Source organism: Rissa tridactyla, chromosome 1 (assembly GCF_028500815.1).
Source record: "Rissa tridactyla isolate bRisTri1 chromosome 1, bRisTri1.patW.cur.20221130, whole genome shotgun sequence".
Classification (NCBI taxonomy): domain Eukaryota; kingdom Metazoa; phylum Chordata; class Aves; order Charadriiformes; family Laridae; genus Rissa; species Rissa tridactyla.
This window is the reverse complement of record NC_071466.1, coordinates 152,420,484-152,440,625: the sequence shown is the minus strand read 5'-3', so window position 1 is coordinate 152,440,625 and position 20,142 is coordinate 152,420,484. Positions and strand designations below refer to the sequence as shown.

Sequence of the window (20,142 nt, the reverse complement as noted above, 5' to 3'; positions counted from 1 at the left end):
GAGGGGGTAGCCTGTGTCCCCTGGCCACGCTGGGAGCGTCCACCCTTTCTTCCTTCCTTCCTTCCTTTCCCGGGGGGAAGCCACGGAAGCCTTCCTTCCCCGGGGAAAGGGGGAAGCCCGCCGACGAAAACTACAACTCCCATGATGCTCCGCGCGCGGCGCGGCGCAGTGCACGACGGGACCTGCCACCTCTCACGGGAGGCGGGGGCGAGCCGCTTCCCCCGGCGCGGGCGGGCGCGCGTGCGCGGAAGGGGGAGTGGCCGGCGGCGCGGGCCCTCCCCGCCCCTCACGACCGCCCCCCCCTCCCCTCCCATTTCTGTGTGTCGGTTTCGGGCTCCCGTCGCCATTTAGCGCCGAGGCGTCCCCGGGGCGGCCGCGGCGCCTCCCGCTCCCTCCTCCCCGCCGCGGCGCGGGGCGCCCACCCGGACTTGGCTCACCTGTGGCGGCGGTGGCGGTCGGTGGCCCCCGGTGAGGAGCGGCTGCGGGGCGGGGGGCAGGAGGAGGGTTTCCGGCTCCGTGCGAGGCGGCGGCGGCCGCTGTTGGAGGGAGCGCGGCCCGGCTCGGCCGCGCGCGGGCGGTGGCTGCCTGCCGGGGAGGTGGAGGCCGCGGCCGCCATGGGCGCCCCTGTGAGGCGGGGCTGAGCCCCCGAGACCCCCTTTCCCTGCCCCCCTCGCCGGGGTGAGGGCGCTGGGCCTGCCCAGGCCTCTTCCCCCCACCCCCCACCTCCCGCCCGGTGCGAGTGACTGAGCGCGGCAGCTTCCTCCGCGGACGGCGTGCGGGCCTGGCCCCCCTCTCGGTGCCTCGCGTCCCGGCCCCTTCCCTTCCCATCCCCTCCCCGTAGGCCCTCGCTCCGGGGGGCGCCCGGGCCGGCCCCGCTTTCTCTTCATCGCCGGGGGATAATTGCAGCGCTCTCCCCTCATCTTAAGGCAGCCGGGCGAGGCACCGGCTTCCCCCGCCCCGCCGGTCGGGGGCCTGCCTCGGGGCGCCTCCCGCCCTGCCCGGGCCCGGTGCTTGGGTTTTTCTTTTCCCTCTTCCCCCATCCCCGCGCCCCATCTCTGCGCTCGTGGTGCTCCATGTCGGCCCCGCTGCCCGGCTCCCCGCTGCAGGATGGATGCAGACACTGAACGGGGATCCACCCCGCCGGCCCAGCCTCCCCAGCAGCCGCCTCCCAGCTCCACCGTAAGGAGCCCTTGGGACCCTCCTCTGTTGCAGCTGCAACGGCAGCCGCGGACAGGCGCGCTCCCCGCTCAGTGACCGGCCCCTTCCCTCGCCTTCCCCTCCCCATCCCCGCCGCCGCCTCGCCCTAGCAGTGCTCCCCCGGGGCACGATGTCGGGGGGCGCCGCAGACAGCGGCAACCCGGCTCCTCGCTTCCTTGTTCCCCCGCCGCCGCCGCCCAAGAACGGTTCCAGCTCGGACAGCTCCATCGGGGAGAAGCTGGGAGCCGCCGCCGACCACGGAGCCTCCGGGGCCGGTGGAGCTGGCGGCGGAGCCGGGAGCGGAGGCCGTAGCGAAGAGTACCGGCGGCGCCGCCACACCATGGACAAGGACAGCCGAGGGGCGGCAGCCACCGAGCACCGCTTCTTCCGCCGTAGCGTGATTTGCGACTCCAATGCTACGGCCTTGGAGCTACCTAGTTTGCAGCCCGCAGCGCCCTCGGCCCCTGTCTCGGGAGGCAGCGCCGCTCCCTTGGTCTCTCCTCCCGAGTGTGCTAGCCGGACCTCTTGCATCGCTGTCACCGCCGCCCAGGCTCCCTCGCTGCTGCAGCAGCCACCACCGCCTGCCCCACTTCCCCTCGAAGGACAGTCTGCTCAGGAGCCCCCTGCCCCGAAGGATGCCGCCCCGCTGCTGCCTAAGGAGGAGGAAGATGAGGCAACTGTGCTACCCCCCACCAGTGCGGCTGGCAGCACGTCATCTGCCAGCCGAGAATTTGAGGAGCGGAGAACACAGCAGGAAGACATCGAAGAGCTTGAGACCAAGGCAGTGGGCATCTCCCCAGATGGCCGCTTCCTGAAGTTTGACATCGAGATTGGAAGAGGCTCTTTCAAAACTGTGTATAAAGGACTGGATACGGATACCACTGTGGAAGTTGCCTGGTGCGAGCTGCAGGTAAAATAAATAAAAATTGTGAATTACCAAAGCACAGTCACTCTCCCAGGTGCTAGGCTGTGTGTTGAAGGAGGTAAAATCCATCAGCTCGAGGTCTGCTTTATTCAGACAGGGAACTGCAGACCTTACCTGAGGCACTTCTTTGGAAGAAAGGTGCAGCCTTTCTTTGGAGTCAGTTTACCTTTTAATTCTTTCAAATACGCTGCTCTCTGAATAATTTTTTAGCTCTATCATCAGAAAATGTGCTACAGTTCTGTTTCTTATAGTATCTTGCATTTTACGCCTCCAAAAGGTAGCTTGGAGAATTGTAAAAATACTTGTACACAGCTTCAGGGAGTCTGAGGGGAAATGTGTAAGCAAATGTCAATTTGAGTTAGCCTTAATTTTTCAAAATTTTGTTTAGGTGGGTTTTTTTAGGAAAAAAGAAGTAAAATGTTAATTTCACAGACACTTCCTATGTTTGTGTCAGTAGACTCTTGTAGGTGGTAACCCTAGAATATAAACAAAGTCATGTAGTGCATCATGCTGTTTAGTTTTGCAAAGCTATTTTTTTTTCATTCTAAGTTCTAGGGGTCACACTTCATAACAAACATAGGGAAAAGGAGAAAGTAAGTGTTGCCTTTCTGAAGCCTTAAAAAGACCCCTGAAGTTTAACCTTTCCAAATGACTGGTGGATTGAACTGGGCTGAGGTGCTACTCTCTTACCAAGTTTCTGATCTGAGCAGAGACAGACTTCTCTAGAAACCCAGTGTAACGATGACAAGAACACCTTTAGTTCCACACGAGTCAGAGCTTGTATAACCAAGACACAGGTTGCTGTGCAACAGCCTTAAAAGTGGGAAGAGCTTGGAGTACCAGGAACAATACCTGGTGTACTCGTTTGTTTTTGAAGCCTCAGCATTAAACTAAAAGGACAGTGCTTGCTTTTTAGTGTTGGGTGTTGGTGCATTATATAGAGGGGTTCATGTAGTATGGCTTTATTATTGTGTGTTTTCCTGTCCAATTTAGGGCAGACAAAAGAGCATTCGGTCAAAATCTCAGAAGTCTTTGAGGGGTTTTTAAGCAGTTAGCTGCTCACAGATGATTGATTGCAGTGGTTGTACCAAAACTTTCTTCCCCTCAAAACCAATTTTATATCTATTCAGTCAAACTGAGAGAATTTATGAAGAGATCTCTTGATTTGTATTCATCTTTGCTTTTGGATGATTACTCAAGCATTCTACCAGTATCTTGGTTGATTGTGCTGTTGCCATTATTCTACACTTACTGACTGTGGAAGTAAGCTTCCAGTTTTCTTTGTGACCCTTAAGCATGCTCCACTCTTCCATGCTAGTGGAGGAGTGCTACTTGCTTTGGTGGTCTTTTGAACATCAATTTTAAATTTAAGAAGTGAAACAATCTGTTGTTGGGCTCTGCTTAAGCTTTTCACATGCAGTTTGAACTGAGAGGAGATTAATAGTCCACCAAAACTATATGACTTTTATTTGAAATTTTAATCTTTGCAATTTTGGAGTTCCTTGATTTTAATCCCTGAAATCTGGTTTAATCTTCACACTTTATGTACTGATCAGAAACTAATGTCCGCTTGGCATCAGTCACTTTTCGCTAACATTGTGTCTATTGAAGTGTCTTAATCATCATCAGTACTATGTGGACAAACTGTCTAAAGAAGCAACTTCTTTGAAGTAATTTAATAAAGAAGCTCATTTATAAAGGGCATGTTGCTGAGCTTTCAATTGATTGAAGAATTTAATGAGTAGTATTTCCGATGACATATTGCAAAAAGCATGTATGAAAATGTTTGTAAGGGGGAAATACTTGATGTCTCACTTGGAGGTTAAATACATTACAGGAATGCGTTGTGGGTTGAATTATTCTGAAGGCTGTAGCTTTCCTCCCTTCAGGAGACTGCATACAAAATGACAAGTTCAAAACAAGGATATACATTTTATAGCTGTTAAAAGCATTTGCTAAAGAAGCTAGACTCTCTACAGTTAGTAGAATATTTTAAGATTAAGTCCTGTTTTAACATTTGCATCTAGAAATAAAAGGAGGAACTTTGGTATTTGTTGGTATGATGAGTACATCTTCTTCTTTATCTAGGAAAATATAATTGTTGACAGGTTAGTGATATTCTTATACATGATTTGTGTTAAAATACAATCTGGATTCACAAAGATGGACTGAAATGTAGGTGCCATCGGTTTTCCAGATGCCATGGTTTGAGGATTGAACCTTCAAAGCGTATTTATTTTATTAGAGAAATGTGAATTATTTTTCTTCAATGCTGTATTACACCAACCACAACTAACTGATGGTTACTTTTAATTGTCTTGAAATAATGTTCCTTAGCAATAGAAGAGCTTTTCTTCTCTGTAGTCATGCTTGTGAGTGTAGGCATCCTGGGTGTCTAACCTCTCCTAGAGTCTTCTCAACAGCGCTACTGTAGTGCTGCTGGAATCAGGCTGCTTATTATGATTACACGGATTAAGTTGTTCTTTGCCTGGCTTGTCCAAAGTTCATAAAGGTGTATCACAGTTCTTGATTGCAAGATATATAACGGAATGGGGTGAGAACGGTTTGTACTTCTGCAGAGTCTTTAGGCGTATGTTCTTTTAAGGCTTTCCTAGCATACCTCAAATGCTTCAGTTTCTTTAAAATCTCTGCTGTTTGGATGGAAGCGCTACTTTCATCTCAGTTAAACTGCAGAATTTAAATACTGGAGTAAATTCTATAGTAGGAATCCTGTGGATCAAGGACAGCACAGAAGATGTTGTGATGGTCTCTGGCAGAATGACTTTTTAATGTTGAATAATGCAATTGTACCTAATTTTTACGTACACACTCTGTAATGATAAAGTGTAAAATCTAATAATATCAGTATGCTCCCTTTCAAAGGGAGTTTGAGTACTGTTTATCAAACACAGCGTGGGTTCCTAAGTTGCTGATGATAATCTGGAGAATATTGGTCCGCATCCTTAAGAAGACGCTTGAACTGTGTTGTAATGCCCCTTACACTTGATGTACTGAACTGTGGAGGAAATAGGAGAAAGCGCTGATACTCTATGGGCAACATAATGGTGATGTTAATATCCCCAGCAAGGGAGTTCCTGGCCAAGACCCTGTTTTTTCTCAATCCGTGGAAGATGGGAAGGTTTGGTTTGAAGGAATTGAGTATTTCAAGGTTACTTATATAAATGTGTAACAAAATTCTAACAAAGGTGTGACTGGTGGACTGTCCCAACTTACTTTGTGGCCTGTCTATGTGAAGCAAATTGTAACTGAACCCAGCTTAAATATTGCATGCAGGTATTTAAATGTGAAATATCTGCCCTGCTGTGAGCATGGTAGAGCTGTGAAGAGCTCAGCAGCAACTGCTTAGGGCCAGTCCTTGGCTTCAGTTACTGCAAGGAAATGGTTCGTGCAGTGTTAGCCTTCAAATACTTTTATTCCCATTGTATATATTCATCTCAACTCTAGTTATTCTCAGTCAAGTGTGCCTCCTACTGTTGTCGTTAGCACATCTCATAAACTGTGTGAAGTAGTAGTTAGGGTTACTGCTTTAATGGTCTTCAAGTCGGTAGAAGTTGGAAAAAATGGTTACTGCTGCTGTTTTCTATTTTAATTTAAAATAATTCCTCCTGTACAATCATGTTACTGTTTAGTCTTTTGAATTACATTTCTAAGCAGTGAGTCTCTTTGTCACCTCTGTACAGTTCAGGTAACATTGTGGCTAAAATGTGGTGCCTTTTCCTGTTGCGTTATCTATGTGAAGTAATAATCTTATGCCAAAGGTAGCAAGACTCACAAAGGTAGCAAGACTGTAAAAGCCAAATCTTAGGGGTAATGTGTCATCCTCTGGGTCCCTGTTACAGTTTGAGTTGGTTTTAAATCAAGACTCTAATTTAACTTCTGGTTTGCAGATCAATACAGGGTGGTGCAGTCACTTGCTGCGCTGCAAAATCTTGTGTCTAGAGCTACTGCTCTGTGTTCTGTCATACAAATTAATAACTTTTGAAATACAAAAGTGCACTTGGTGACATGGAAGGTAAATTGGGCTCTCTTTTGAGCTGTGTACTGTTAGGCATTTGAAGACTTACCTCCTTTCATTTGGACAGTGCCTCCTCTTAAAGGAAGTGTGATTTAGAAGCTGTTATTAGAAAGATATTTACATTAGTTGAAAACGCATTCCTGGCAAGATGTGTGCATTGGAGAACTGTACTGCTTGTCTGGTATGTGCTGTATCACTCCTGTCCTTTGTATTTCTTTGACAGAAAGGGCAAGTTAGTCAGTCAGCAGTTACAGTTCACGAATGCATCTTCTTGCTGATGTGTCACTTGGTCATTCTACTGTGGCATCAGTACAGTGTTAGTCAGGTTATTGTGCTTAATGTGAGCTGCTGAAGGGGAAAAGGAGGTTGAGGGTTGTCTCTAAGTGAGATAGAGCCTTCTAGGGGTAGGAAATGAGTTCAAGAGGTGACAGTGGTGCAAGAAGAGTATGTTGTACTCATTACCACTTTGAGGGAAAACTGAATGTGAATTTGGTTACCTTTAGTTTATTACTCAGAAGATTTATAACTAGTGTAGGTTACACATATGTCATTCTGTTGTAGACTGTTAACTATAGACCGAGTGTAGTGTACAAATACTCTGACTTACAAATGTATTTTTCTTTTACACAGGCAGTAGCAATGAAAAAACAGTTAAGAACAAATATAATGCTGTGAACTAAGGTGATTCTGTAGTGCACTCTGGTAAAACTGATAATGCAGCTGGTTGTCACTTTATTACGGGAAGTAGTGAGGTGCTAAATAATATTTCCATAGTCAGAATTTTTCTTAGTGTAACAATGTATAGCAGTTAACTTAAAACTTACAATACAGGAAGTTGCTTGGATATATGTGTATCTTCACTTTCAGTGACACTTCAGATTTAACTATACCTACCTGTATCTCTTAGACTTAAAGCTTTATTTAACACTGATTTTTTAGGCCAGCAGACAACAATGGAATGTAGTTTCTATACTCTGGAGTATAGACTTCACTGCAGACTCACCATGATAAATATCAGCTTACTGAAGTCAAAGTATAATTCTTAAAAATCTCTTTGCTTTCTGGACTGGCTGGGCTGGGAACGTTTCAGAAGCTGCACATTCAAGTCTGACAACCAAAAAAGGTCTTGTAACACATAACTGTGGCATCCTGTAGTCTTTTTTTTTTTTTTAAAGCTGGTTTCATATTGCTCACTAGGAGGCCTGACTGCAAAGATGCTAGCTCTGAGGCACAGTCGTATAGCTGCATTAAAGCAAAATGGAAAAACAGATCAAAATCTTTGTGCAGTGAGAGGAAGCTGAGTGTGGACCTGGAATTCATCTGTCTGATAAATGCTATTGGAAAACTATTACATTCTGCTAGTTCTGGAGAAATAGTCGACATTTTAAAAAAAAAAAACAAACCACACTTTCTTTTGAAAGCGCTAACTGTGGTTTAATTCTGAATATTTTAAAATATATTTTACCAAACATCTACTGAAGCAGATCAAGCTCAAGTCTAATCCAGTACGGTGGTTCCCATGCCTACCTGGTACTTCACATTAATGTTTAAAATAACTGTACTAGTCTGTGAGCATAACTATATGTGGTAACAGCCACTATAACAGCAGCAGTGTGCCTCCTGTGTTCATGACTACTTCTGGGTCAGATACATAATTGTCACAAATGTAGATTAATAAAAGTATGTGACAATCTCTGTGAGCATCATTCTGTCCTTATTAGCCCTTTTTCTGTTCCCAGCTTTACGAATTCCAAAATACTGAAAGCAAAAAGCTGTAAAACCATAAGTGTATAATTGGTTTATAACACTTTCAATTTACACAGGATTTCCAGGTGTCTTCAAGTGTGCACACATAGGGAGCTTGAAATTTCGTGCGGTAAAGTCTAAATTTTCTGTATCATAGGGTAGAACAAGTTGCTGGTACTTACTGGCTTCAGACTGCTGATGTGAAAATTTCTCCTTTGGCTAATGAACAAAACCCAGCCATATTCCTGAGTGTTTGGGCTGTAATTGATACAATTGACAACTTGATAGATGACATGGGAAAGGAGCCAGACTAATTACCTGCAGAAGTATAAACAGTGGTCAAGCTCCCTCAGACTTTACAAAGGTGACCCTGAAAAAGAGAAGGGAGCTTTAAAGTACATTCTGGAGCTGCAGCTGTTAGGAGACCTCTATTTAGGAAAATAATCTTACCTCAAAGGGATATCACTTTTGGAGATGGCTGTGGTTCAATTTGTAACTGGCTGGTTGCAAGGCAATAAACATAATCGGATAAGTACATTCTGAAAATGCAGCATGTCTTATGGAAATAAACAGGTTCTTGTTAGTCAGATCCGGTGGGTTTGAGAGCTGCAGAATTAAATCTCTTAAATGAGATTTGTTTTGGGCTGTTGGAGTTCAGCACTTTTATTTTAAACTACATAACTAAACTTTAGAGGGCTAAGGAAATTATCAGGACTATAATCTTTCTTTGAAAGAGGAGGAAAAAAAACCCCACCTGATAAAACTCCCTGGAGACACCCTGTATAGCGTCCTTTGAGAGCTGTCTAGCAGAGTAATAAATAAAACAAGCAGTAATAGATCCGTGGTAATCTCCATGGATGCAGTGCATGGTGCAGTGTAGATTCAGTGCCTTTTGGTTAGCAATGTCCCTCCAGGCCACATGTTCTTTTTCTTATTTTGTCGTTGGTTTTTTGTTTCATGCCAGCAGCTTGTTAAACAGCACAGCTCTGACTGTCACCCAGGTTCTCCATACTGCGTGTCACAAAGTTTGTGCTAAGCAGTGGCAGCCTTGATGCATCCTGTCATGCATCTCTTCAGAAACTCTCGTTTCCTATAAAGATTAGCAACCTTTTTTTTTTTTGAGATCACTAATTGAGTCTTCCAAATCATGGTTGAGTTGAAATAAAAGTGGGGTATTTTTCTGTTTCAGTCTTTAAGTTCATATTTTCAAGCTTGTCTTAGTCTTGAGAGTTATTAACTTATGAAAAATGGAAATGCAGACACAATGGTGGTAACATTTGGGCTATAAGAAAAATAATAAATATCATGCAAGTTTGCAGTGCTTCTGCAGCTCGGCAGAAGACTCTCTTGGCAGAGCATATGTGTGTGTTTTTTTTTTTTAATAGCAGATGGTAGAAAGTTGCTGTTTTCAACTCTTTAGATAATGATTCCATGGTTTTAACTTGATCATGACACATGTACACCATGTCTGGAAAGACACTCTTCCAGTATACTTGAAACAATTCCTATTGTAAGTAGCTGGATTTGTAGTGCTGCTTGAAAATTGATTTCTCAGAGTAGTTAAAAACTTATCTATCATGAGGCATCTGAAAATCTTTTCAAATACAGTGTTAAAATTCTTGTCCTAATGAATGAGACTCAAATTTTTATACTGGCTTCATGAGCATTTTTGTGGAATCTGCTTACATTCCCCAGGACTTTCTTCTAGCTGACTTTGAGGATGATACTGAAACTTAAACAGTGTTTGAATGTGTCTGGTCAAGATACTACAGATATGCTTCTTTCTACCTTACTTTCAACTTCCTTGGCATATTTAGAAATTGTTGTATGAGTGCTTCTCAGTGTGTGGTTTTGGTTGCCCTCATTATTCCCCTTGGGAGAGCCAGGGGAAGTGAAGAGGTGACTAGGAATGGATCTGTGGCTCACTTGAGGTCATCCTTGAGAAAGGGGAGTTTGCTGACTTCTGGCCTTACGGGCACAACCTGCAGAGTACTCCTTAACTCTGTACAGCAAAGGATAAACTTTGTGTTAATGATGTTCTGTGCTATGTGATGCTATCTTCTCAACCAAAAGGAGATCCTTACATCAGGATCATCGCAGATGTTGCTGAGTCGTCTTCTTTTTTTTTCCCTAATAAGCCAGAGTAAAATAACTGAGATGGAATATCGTGACCAGAAGAATTCAGATTCAGTTCTTAAACACATTCTGAACTTTTCACCTGGTGATGACAGGTGCATTGCATATACCTGGATTATTCTAAAGCACTTCCAAATTTCCCTGGATAATTCCTAACTGCTCTATGTTATTTTGTGTGGCTTAAAGGCAATTTAACATGCTCTTGGTTTATGTTTCAGCAAAGGAAACTGCAGCCTGAAAAAAAGACAGACTCGTGTTGGTATTTTTCTTCCCTTCCAGAATCTGTTTAAATATTAACATCTATGTAAAGTGGTAAGGAATTTTTACAAGGATAACTCATTCTAAATCACTCATGGAGGCAAATTTACCAAGCTTGGATTTATCATTTTAGGTCAAAGCAGAATCTTTGGGATTGCTACCTGCATTCTTAGTTTAGAAATGCTGCAAAAAGTATGTTTATATTGATGACCATCTGTCTTCTAACTAAAATATCTATGAGCTTTGAAGTGATGTGTCGATGACACTGAAACTAATGCTTTGTCCAGGGCTGTGTGTTTTAGTGTAGGGGATGCAATTTCTTTTTGTACTCAGTGTGCCCAAGAACGTCATTCTGAAATGATCTGGTTTATCTATTGGCATTAGTTTTGGCAGCAATTCTCTGAAGTATCTGTTCTCAGGGCAAGATCACTATGGTGCTTTTCAAGTCATATAGTTTAATGAGTGGTTGACAGAACTCATTTTAGCATGTTACCAGGAAGATCAAAACAAAGAGGGAGCTTTGGTAACTCCGATTAACTTATGATGGTGATGCTATATTTTGAGCCATAGTTCAGAATAGTTCGGATCCTATTACCTTTGTTGATAAGCAGTCATTGATAGAAACTTTCATTAACTATCCACTGAACAGCTATTTTTCTGCTTTAGGACAGCAGATGGTGTGGAAAATAAGCTTTGTTAGATGCCTTATATGAGGGAGAAGATTTGTTGTTTCTGTTTAGCTGTTCTGGATTATCTTTTTTTATCTGGATGGTTTCAGCCATTCCTAACTTCATTGCATCAGTAGTTGAAGATAGTGGATTCTGATAGCAGACTTGGGGCTAGCAGCAGAAAGCAAATAGCTACAAATGGAAAAACTCATTTAAGTGATTGAGAGTTAATTACCACCATTTAGAAGAATTTGAAAAGAATAGGAATACTGATCTCTCTGTAATTGGGGTAAATCTGAAACAGCTATGTAGGAATGCTAAGCTAAACAGAAGATAGTATAAAGCTGATACCAACAATTATGTGCACTTTATCTGGTTTTGGCCAGTTAATATAGTCTCATGATAGGTTAAGACTATCCAGCTGATGGTGTTGCCCAGTTAGTTTTCCTTGGACACTTTCCTCTCTTAGAGTAACCCTGTGACTTGTTCCTACTTTGTTGACTGTTACTGGTGGGTGAGTTTATGACCCTAATCTGAGTGTATTTTGACTGCTTCTGTCCTGGCAAAGACTAATGACATACAAACAATAACCCACAAATATCGCTATTAAAAGCTTCAGCAATCCAGGCTGATTATCTTAAGGATCTGCAAATCTGTGTATGCTTATGTAATATGCATCTGTTAATGGCAGTTTCTGAACTGTTAGCAGGTTTTGCTTAAATGTTGCAAGATGTTACTCTGTTTTCAGATCCGCTTCTTTTAAGCGAGGCTTTTATTCTCGTGCGTCTTTTCCACCATAAAACTATTTTTGGTTTGTCTTTCTTTATTCAGCCGCTTACAGTATGCTTTCATTTGGGAAATGCAGGTTGTGTATTTATATAAAAATGCAAGATGCTAATTTAATGTGGTCTGATTTGCTATAGTTGATTTGGACTTGGAACCTTTGAGTCTTCCCTGAAGAAAAAATATGATAAATAAGATTAAACTTGAATTCTTGAGAAGCAGTCCATTCAGACAAGTATTGTACAGTAAGAAATACCGCCTGAAAGTGATTGAATTTTTTTTATATTGCCCTCTCCGGATGTGGACAAGTAGAGGGTTGACGGTATGTAGAATGGCCTTTGAGGCCATGTTTTTTATTTGCATTTGTCGTGGTTTGGGGCTTAGTGAGTTGTTAGGCTTGCCAGGAACAGTGTGCTGAAAATGGAGAAACTGCAGAAATGTCTGATACAAAAATAAGACTTTTAAGTTTAGTTTTAGAATGTTTTTTCTGTGGTTTTCTCTACTTCCTTTGCATGCAACTTGCGCTTTTTTTGCAGACAAGCAGCTCAAAAGCAGAATACATTTCAGATTGCCTGTACCTGCAGGGTGTGTGTGGAAATTACGCAGGGCACTTTAATTTGAATTGTTTTGCCTCTTGATGGCAACTGTGAGCCAGTTCAGGTGATGGCATATCTTTTGCTGATCTCATTATACAAGCCTGAATGTATCTGAGAGGTTCAGCATTTACTCTCAGGAACAAAAAAAAAAGTGAAGAGGCTCTGGGTTGCTGCTGAAGACTTAAATGCTATAGTACATTAGTATATTGTGCATGGTCTGTACCTGAAGATTGGTCATAAAAATCTGTCTTTAATACTCAAGTTTCCTCTAGGAATATGTGCATGTGTTTTCTATGTACTCCCTTTGGTCTTGTAGACTACCTGCTTGAATGTTCAATGCTTTTCGGTGGTTGTGGCAACAACAAAAAAAAGTAACCAACTGTGAGAAATCTGAGGAGGAAGAACAAGGAATTTTGGCCTCTCAAGTTGCAGTCATCTTCTGTTTGCAGACAGTGAAAAGATGCTAGGGAATTCTGGTTTGAGTTGCAATTTGTGCTTGAAGTAAATTTCAGGTACAGAGCAAATATAAGTAGTTAACATCCTATTTAGGAACTGCATTTTTTTCTGTCTGTGTAGGAGAACAAATCTTTCTAGTTCCTTTACATTGTGATGCAACTACTTAAGAATGGTCCTATAGCTTGTAATTTGTCCCTTCTATCTGGACGTTAGTAATGAAAAAATTTTGTCAAAATGAGTTTCTTGATTTATTCAGGTAGTATGCCTATAAAGCAAAACTTGCCACTGTCAGGTTATACTGAAATAGCTTAATATCTTATACTGTTCCCTTCTGTTTTTTCTTTTTTGACAGACTGGTGATTTTTCTTATAGTTGTTGTGTTCCTAGAGTTTCCAGGGTATTAGCATAGATGCATCAAGTGGGATATAAGGCTTGTTGTAGAACTGTATGTATGGTGAAGGTAAGAAAAAAAAAAAGTGCCACAACAGTAACACAGCAGAAATTACAGCATACCAGTGCAACTGAACATGACTAAATGTATAAATGTGTATGATAGCACTTATTTCAAATAAGAAAATAGCCATTTGTCTTGTCTGTGTCTTGAGACTAGGGTTCAAAAAAATTGTTTTTCTTTCCATCCAGTATGAAATGTTCCTTCTCAAATTTGGGTGAATCCCAGAAAACTAAGCAGAATTGAAGTTTGTTTTATTGGTGTTAGAGGCTTAAGTCTGTCATTACTGTTGACTTAAGTGGTTTCTTCTAAGGAACCTTAAGAGTTGAAAAGGCATTTACAAGAGAAAGGTGAGGAATAGCAAAAAAACCTTGTTTCTTAGGTTGTACATGACATTTTAAAGTTTTGGGACCATGCCAATTTAAAGCAATGAATTAATTCTGCAAATTCCCATTACTGTGAATGACTATTTCAAGAAAGTATCATTAATATAATACTTGTACTAAAGTTTGTGGATTTCTTCACTGCTTTTTGCCAAAGTACTTCCCTTTGTGTTCTCAGTTTAGTAATATCATGTTGAATGAGCTACCCGCTGTTGACATAACCTCTGTTTCTCATTTTTTTACAGACTTGTGGATTAAATATCTGTGTAACTTACATAAACATGTCAAGTAATTTTATGCATGTAGTCACACTTTGAGGTGTATAAGGGCATCAGCCAGTAATGATGCTAGTTGTTGTGAGGTTTTTAGTATTTTGTAATAGGTTGTAAACCTGCACGTTTTGTCTGTAAGGTAAAACTTTGTGACCATAATTTAGGTGTTTGAAAGTGGTGTTTTTTGGGGTTTTTTTTTTTTGGAACTGGAGTGACATCTATCCCAAACCAGCATCTGTGGCCGAGTTAGTGGTAGATGACTAGATATTTCAGGCTTTCTGGATCTGTTTTCTAAGATATATAGGTGAAGAGCTCTAAAGTGTTAAGTTGAACAAGAGTGAGAAAAACTTTGCAGAGTATTGTTGCCCTAAATGTAGAGATGTTGGGAAAACTCCTAATGTACCTACGCTATAAATGGTTTCTGCTTGATAAAGCAGTACTGTAAAATCTCATTATTCATAGGCATGTGGGAGAAAGCATCCTTAGATTCTATAACATGTAAGTGATATGATTTTGAGTTGGAGATTGCCGATAAACTGATTCAGAAGAATCTGCAAGAGCTCTGGTTGTCCTTTTCTCACATGTGAAAACTAATGCTGGTGCAAACAGTAATTATCTCAAATGGCAAAACAAATGGTTCAGTTTTGTGAAGAAAGCTGCAGTAGCTTTAGATTAGGTCAGGCTAATCAAAAGAAATAAGCCAGGATCAGCTATACTACAGCAGCTAGCTGGACTTTAAACATCAACGAAATAACTCCCAAAATTCTTCGTGTGGTAGGCTCTGTTATTTACTATTATTGCAAATTGCTGGTTGGTATTCTGAATTGTTTAACTGAAGGTTTGCTTCACTACAATTCTTCAGTGGGTTGACCTCTGTCAGAAAACAGTTGTGGCTTCTAATGTGGCAGTTTATAAGATAATACTGAATTTCTAAAGTATGCTTGTGTTGTGTGACTTTACTGTTGTATCACATCCAAGAGTGTATGTTGCTCAACTTCTGATCTTGATAACTTTTTGCAACAAACCACATGGTTTGGGTAACCTTGTAAAATTTGAAGGAGTGCAACTGCGTTATCTAAAATCAGTGATAAATAACAGGTAATGACTCAACTGATATGTGCGTTAACTAGGTTGGTGTGGATGAGTGCAGTTAAAAAGCAGCAGGCTGTAACTGTAGTGATGTTTTAAGTATATTTTTTTTATCACTTAGGAGTATGAAATCTGAGGAAGTTGGCATTGGAATTCAGAATGGAAAGAATGAGTTCGTTGACGATGTAGAAAACTATTTTCCACTTTCCCTTTGACTTCTGTCCTTATCTTCTCTGACAATAATATGCAGGGAAATGGTATCTTTTGTTTTTCTTGTTCCTGTGTGGGAATGGTAATTGTTCTTGCTTCTTACCTGTTCAGGAAGTATTCTCATTCCTCCCCCCCAACAAAACACTGTATCAGTCATTGCCAATGTAGTGGGTTTTTTTGCTTTATTTTCTAACTTTGGCCTTCCTGAATCCTCCTGTGGTCCTTGTATAAGCCATCTGGCAAAACAAGGATCCTCCCTTCCCCCACCTTCTGGAATGAAGCAGATTTTGTCTGTGTTCAGCTACCCTATGTAAAAGAATAATGAGCATGGTTAAAACCTGCATCTAAATTTTGACCCCCGGAACTGCATTCTTCCAAACTTAGATTTTCCAGCTGGTAAATCAATCTTATCCATGGAAATGTGCTTAGAATTCTCTTGGGAATTTGCCTTATACTCTTGCCTTCTCCCTTCCCCCTTCTCAAGCCAAATCTCTTTCCAGGAAGGGGAAAAAAAAAATCCATGGACTAGATTGGGCTTCAGCTGAATAGGGTGTCTCATTTCAGATATACTTTTTGCTGCTTCTCAAATGACCAAAACATAAGTGACAGCTGAGTTGTCTGTTTGTGTCATGGGTCAAGGGCAGTCCAACTCAGCAGTTTCCCTTTCCTCTTCCCTGAGTTTTGTTTGGAAGCAGTAGTGATTTGCCATTCTATAAAGTCATCCTCTTGTCATGAAGAGCAGATGGAAATACGTCAGTTGTTTCATGTATAAATACTCAGCCCAACAGCTGTGAGTTTATCAGGAGTCACTGGCATCACAAGTTGATGACCAAATTGTTAGTTTAGAGGGCTGTAAGCATTACTTTAACTTGAAATAAAGCTGTACTACGAAACAGTTTAAGACTCATTGAAAGAAGAAGAAATGAAGTTAAGCCACTTAAATGCAAATTCCTTTTTCAGGTGAAGTTATAATTCTTTTTCTAGATTATTACAGAAGTCCTTTTATACTAATGAAAATGTTTCATCCACTGATGCTCCGTTTTACTTGCTGTTACTAAAGTAGCTAAAAGGATTGATCTGAAATAGTCTAATTGTCTCCTTTCCTTTTGTAGTTTTATTAGGTAAGAACACTTATCCAGACTATTACCCAGTGGTCTTTCATCCATTTTATAATCCTCAGTCTGTTTCAATATGGATTTCTAGCAAAAAAACCTGAGATACCTAATGTAATACTAGCTAACAATGAATAAAGTGTAATGAGATTTGTAATAAATTTACTTGACGCTGATAATAAAGTGAGTTAACTTGACTTTGCAAGTTGCAGAGGGTTTTTGCTGCCATCCCTGTGTGAGTGAGTCTTGATTTATTCCAATAATATTAAGAAAGGGGGGGTGGAAGTCTGCCAATGACCATTGGCTGTTTGGTTGCAAAATGCACTGTGCTGCATGGGCTGCTGAGCATAATGTGAAACAAAGTGCCATTAAAAAAACAACTTGAGTGCTAAGTACAATGACTGAAAAAAACCAAACCAACAAAACACTTTAGTGGGAGAATGGGCATGGTCATTAACTTAAAATAGCTCTGCTTCAAAAAAACTAATGTAAAGCGAGGTTGTACTTCTTGACTAGTGAAGACTGCAGTGTATAGGACTGAAACTGAATTAGAAATAAAACAAAAATTTTCAATAACTATGAACTTAAGCTACACATCCCCCCAAAAAAAACCAAACCCAAAACAAAACCAAACCACAGAACAACAAACAAACCCTGGGGACATTGTCCATCTTTCAGTCTAACCACCTGCTTCTCAAACCTTGAGAGGAGTTGTGTCTGTTGGTCTGAAAAGGTTTCTGGTTTGAGGGGGTACTTAAGATATTTTTTAATGTCTACAGTTAAGGCTTTTATACAGTGGAACAATAAATGTGATTGACCACACTGTTAGCTCCTAGTGTCTGCAGGCCTCAAAAAAACCCAAACAAAAAACCCCCAAAACCCAACCAAAACAAAACCCTAAAACATTATCTGTTGGAGTTGCTTTGTCTGCATAGATCTCACTCTTGCTTCCAGGTATGTTGTGTTTTAGAAATAGTTTTCTTTTGGCTTGTAAAATTTACTCATGTGGTGCCTGTGTGACAGAAGCCCTTACAGTCAGTATAAAATGGGTGATTTGCAGCTCTAGATGTTTAGGGAGTCTAGTGGGAGTTAAGGATGCTGAAGCTGTTCTGGAGACCTTTAAATGAGGATTTTGTGGCCTCTGAATTACACGTGTCTTTCAGTGAAAACATCTGTTGTGTTTGAATCCACGTGGCTGGTCTAGATGATGGGAACTGTGAGCGTGCTTTTCATTGATGTATTGATGGTGTTTATGGATATATATTTTAAAAAGTCTGCAACTTCATTGCTTCAGAATAGTGATGGATTTCAGTTCTCCCTGTTCTCTGTCTATAAAGTAAGTTGTCTGGGATAGGTCATATTCAGATAAATGTTATGTGTTTTTTCAGATGTGTATTTGTGTGTGATGTCTTGCTTTGCACTAGAAAGTCGTTCATTTGGAACCTCATCTGAATGGGTGTTTTTTAGTTGTGTCAGACTTGCAGTTTGAGGGTCTGGAAGTTGTTGGCATGTGCTCTTAGAAATAGCAAGTATAGCTGTTAGCCTGGCTGATTTTTGTGGGTTTTGAACAGACTGTTAGACATGATAGGATAACAAAATATCTTGAGCCTTGAATGACAACTTCTGTCAAGCAGAGATCAAGGGTTATGGTGCTATGCATTTTAATCACATCCTGGGACGCATTCATCAAAGATAAGAGGGTTCAACTGTCTTATTGGGGACAGTGAGCTGAATTAATTTGCATTTTTAACAGTTTAGTTTCACTTTTTTTGTAAGCATCTGTAGCTATTGCGTTGTTTGGTTTTTAGTTCTTCCTGTATGGTGGAAGCGCAGAAGTTATTCCTATCTAGACACATACCCACATTACCCCAGAGTATCTAATAGGACCGTGACTGGTGATGGTATAACTTGGAGACTCCAAATAATAGCATGTTTGTTTTCTTTTTTTTTCTGTTCCTATTGAAATACTTGCTGTGGTTTTTGTTTTCTCCAGTGTTTCTACATGATTTATGCTGTAGTGCCTATGGAAACAAAGTTTTATTAGATGAGGAGGCTTGGTTTCGTCTGTCTTGTATCTTGGCTTCTAATTCAACGTCTGACCAGCACTAATGATGTTGTATAAGCTAACTATGGGGAAGCAGTTGGTTATTCCATGACAAGTTTACCACTTTCCCTGAAAGAAGTGGTGCAGAAGAAGCTTAAGAACAGAAGGCTTACCAGTAGACATGGGGCAGGCACTGCAGTGACTTTCCATAGTTGTTACTCATGTGGGACAATATTAGGTTATTGTGCCTTACAGGCTATGGATGTTAAGTGTGGTTTTCTTTGATCCTGAGGATCAAGATGATGTGTATTGTCTAGTCTCCTATCTTGCTGTTTCTTCTTGTCTTCTCCTAAGAAGTGGACTTACCCACTGGATTACTTGCTGATCCAATTTGGATATTGCAGCCGTAGAGCTTTAGATAGAAAACACCTTCTGGAGTTACTAAACAGTAGTTCAAAGGACTGAGTCTCACGTGTAATGTTTTGAGTGTTGTGCTTCAGAAAATGCAACCTATAGAGCACTAATAGTTTTGTGATTTTTATTCAGAAAAGGATCTGCAAATGGAGCAATAGTTGCTGCTAGCTCTTTTCAGTGGCTCTGTTCTAAAAGCCTTAGAGGATGATACTCTCATGCTGAGTAACTAAAAATCCAAGCATTATAGTAGCAGTGAGATGAAGTTTCAAAAGAGAAGTTGTTTTGGGGAGTTCTCTGAGTGAAGTGACACAAAGGGAAACCTTGCTTGCATCACTGGGCATTGCTGGCAAAAATCCCAACACAACAAATTAATGTTTGAATACTTGGTGACAATTCCTAAGATGATGGTTAAAATTATTATTAAGCTATATATAATTGAATTTCCTTGCATTACCACCAATTAGTTGCCATAATGTGCAAGCTGATACCTGTTTTGCTTCTGAAAGTATGAGAATTGGCGTATTTGTCTTTCATGTTCATGATGGGCTGGATTCCTTCAGCAGAGCTGCTGACCCTAATCTAAGGGACAACATGTATCTTTCCAGATGAGCTCTATCTTCACAAGTCACTGAAATGCTCTTGAAATAAATTTTGTCTAATGCCGTGAAACCTTAGGTTTTAACCTGGGCTGTAGTGAAATGATGAGTCTCTGTCTTGAGAGCCCAGAACTGAGAAATTGGTTGTATATATTGCTGTAATACTCTTGAGTTAGTGCAGTGCAGGTGACGCATGTGCTTAACATGAATGTCAGTCAGGTTTCTTTTCATCTTGACAGTGTGAATACAGTTCACTCATGCAGTGTTAGGAAGCTGCTTACTGGACTCAGTGATTGCACAGTCAATCAAGCGCTGGACTCTTGACGTTCAGGGTTTAAGTGAAATAGGGACACCAGCAAGCACTGTTGCTATACAGACTGCAGAGTTAGAGAAATGTTTGTTTTGTTTTTTTAATGATAGTAGCCATGATTGTGCAGAGGGAGGAGAAAAGTAAAAGTCCAAAGAAATGTATGTAAATGCAACAAGTGCAAAAAATCTAAACAGTCTAAACATAGCTATAATCAGAATAGTACTTGACTGCTTTTAGTTTTGTTCTAGTGTTTAGTATCTAGCACACTGTATGGGAATTCCTTTTTAATTAGCTCAGAGCCGGGTCTGTGCTATGTCTAAAGTAGTTTGCCCCTCCTGGGAAGTGGAAACTTGAAAGTGTTTTGGAAGGAAGCATTGGCAGGGGGTTATAATAGGAAAAGGAAGTTATCCCTTGGATTACCTGGAAATTGTTCCTTCATTTTTATAGAATTCTGGGTACT

At 41.2% G+C, this 20,142-nt stretch overlaps 1 protein-coding gene across 9 annotated transcripts in view; it reads left to right on the top strand.

Moving 5' to 3' along the window:
• The first annotated feature begins 299 nt into the window (after positions 1-299).
• WNK1 (WNK lysine deficient protein kinase 1) overlaps positions 300-20,142 on the top strand; it is a 107,265-nt gene continuing 87,422 nt past the window's right edge. For 7 of the 9 annotated variants that reach the window (XM_054185052.1, XM_054185024.1, XM_054185034.1 and 4 more), the window contains exon 1: positions 301-2,107. In XM_054185052.1, coding sequence (XP_054041027.1) covers positions 1,328-2,107 — 780 coding nt within the window. In that variant the 5' untranslated portion in view covers positions 301-1,327. Of the gene's footprint in view, positions 2,108-20,142 lie in introns of all 9 variants that reach the window. The other 2 variants (XM_054184975.1, XM_054185044.1) reach the window with 2 other exon arrangements.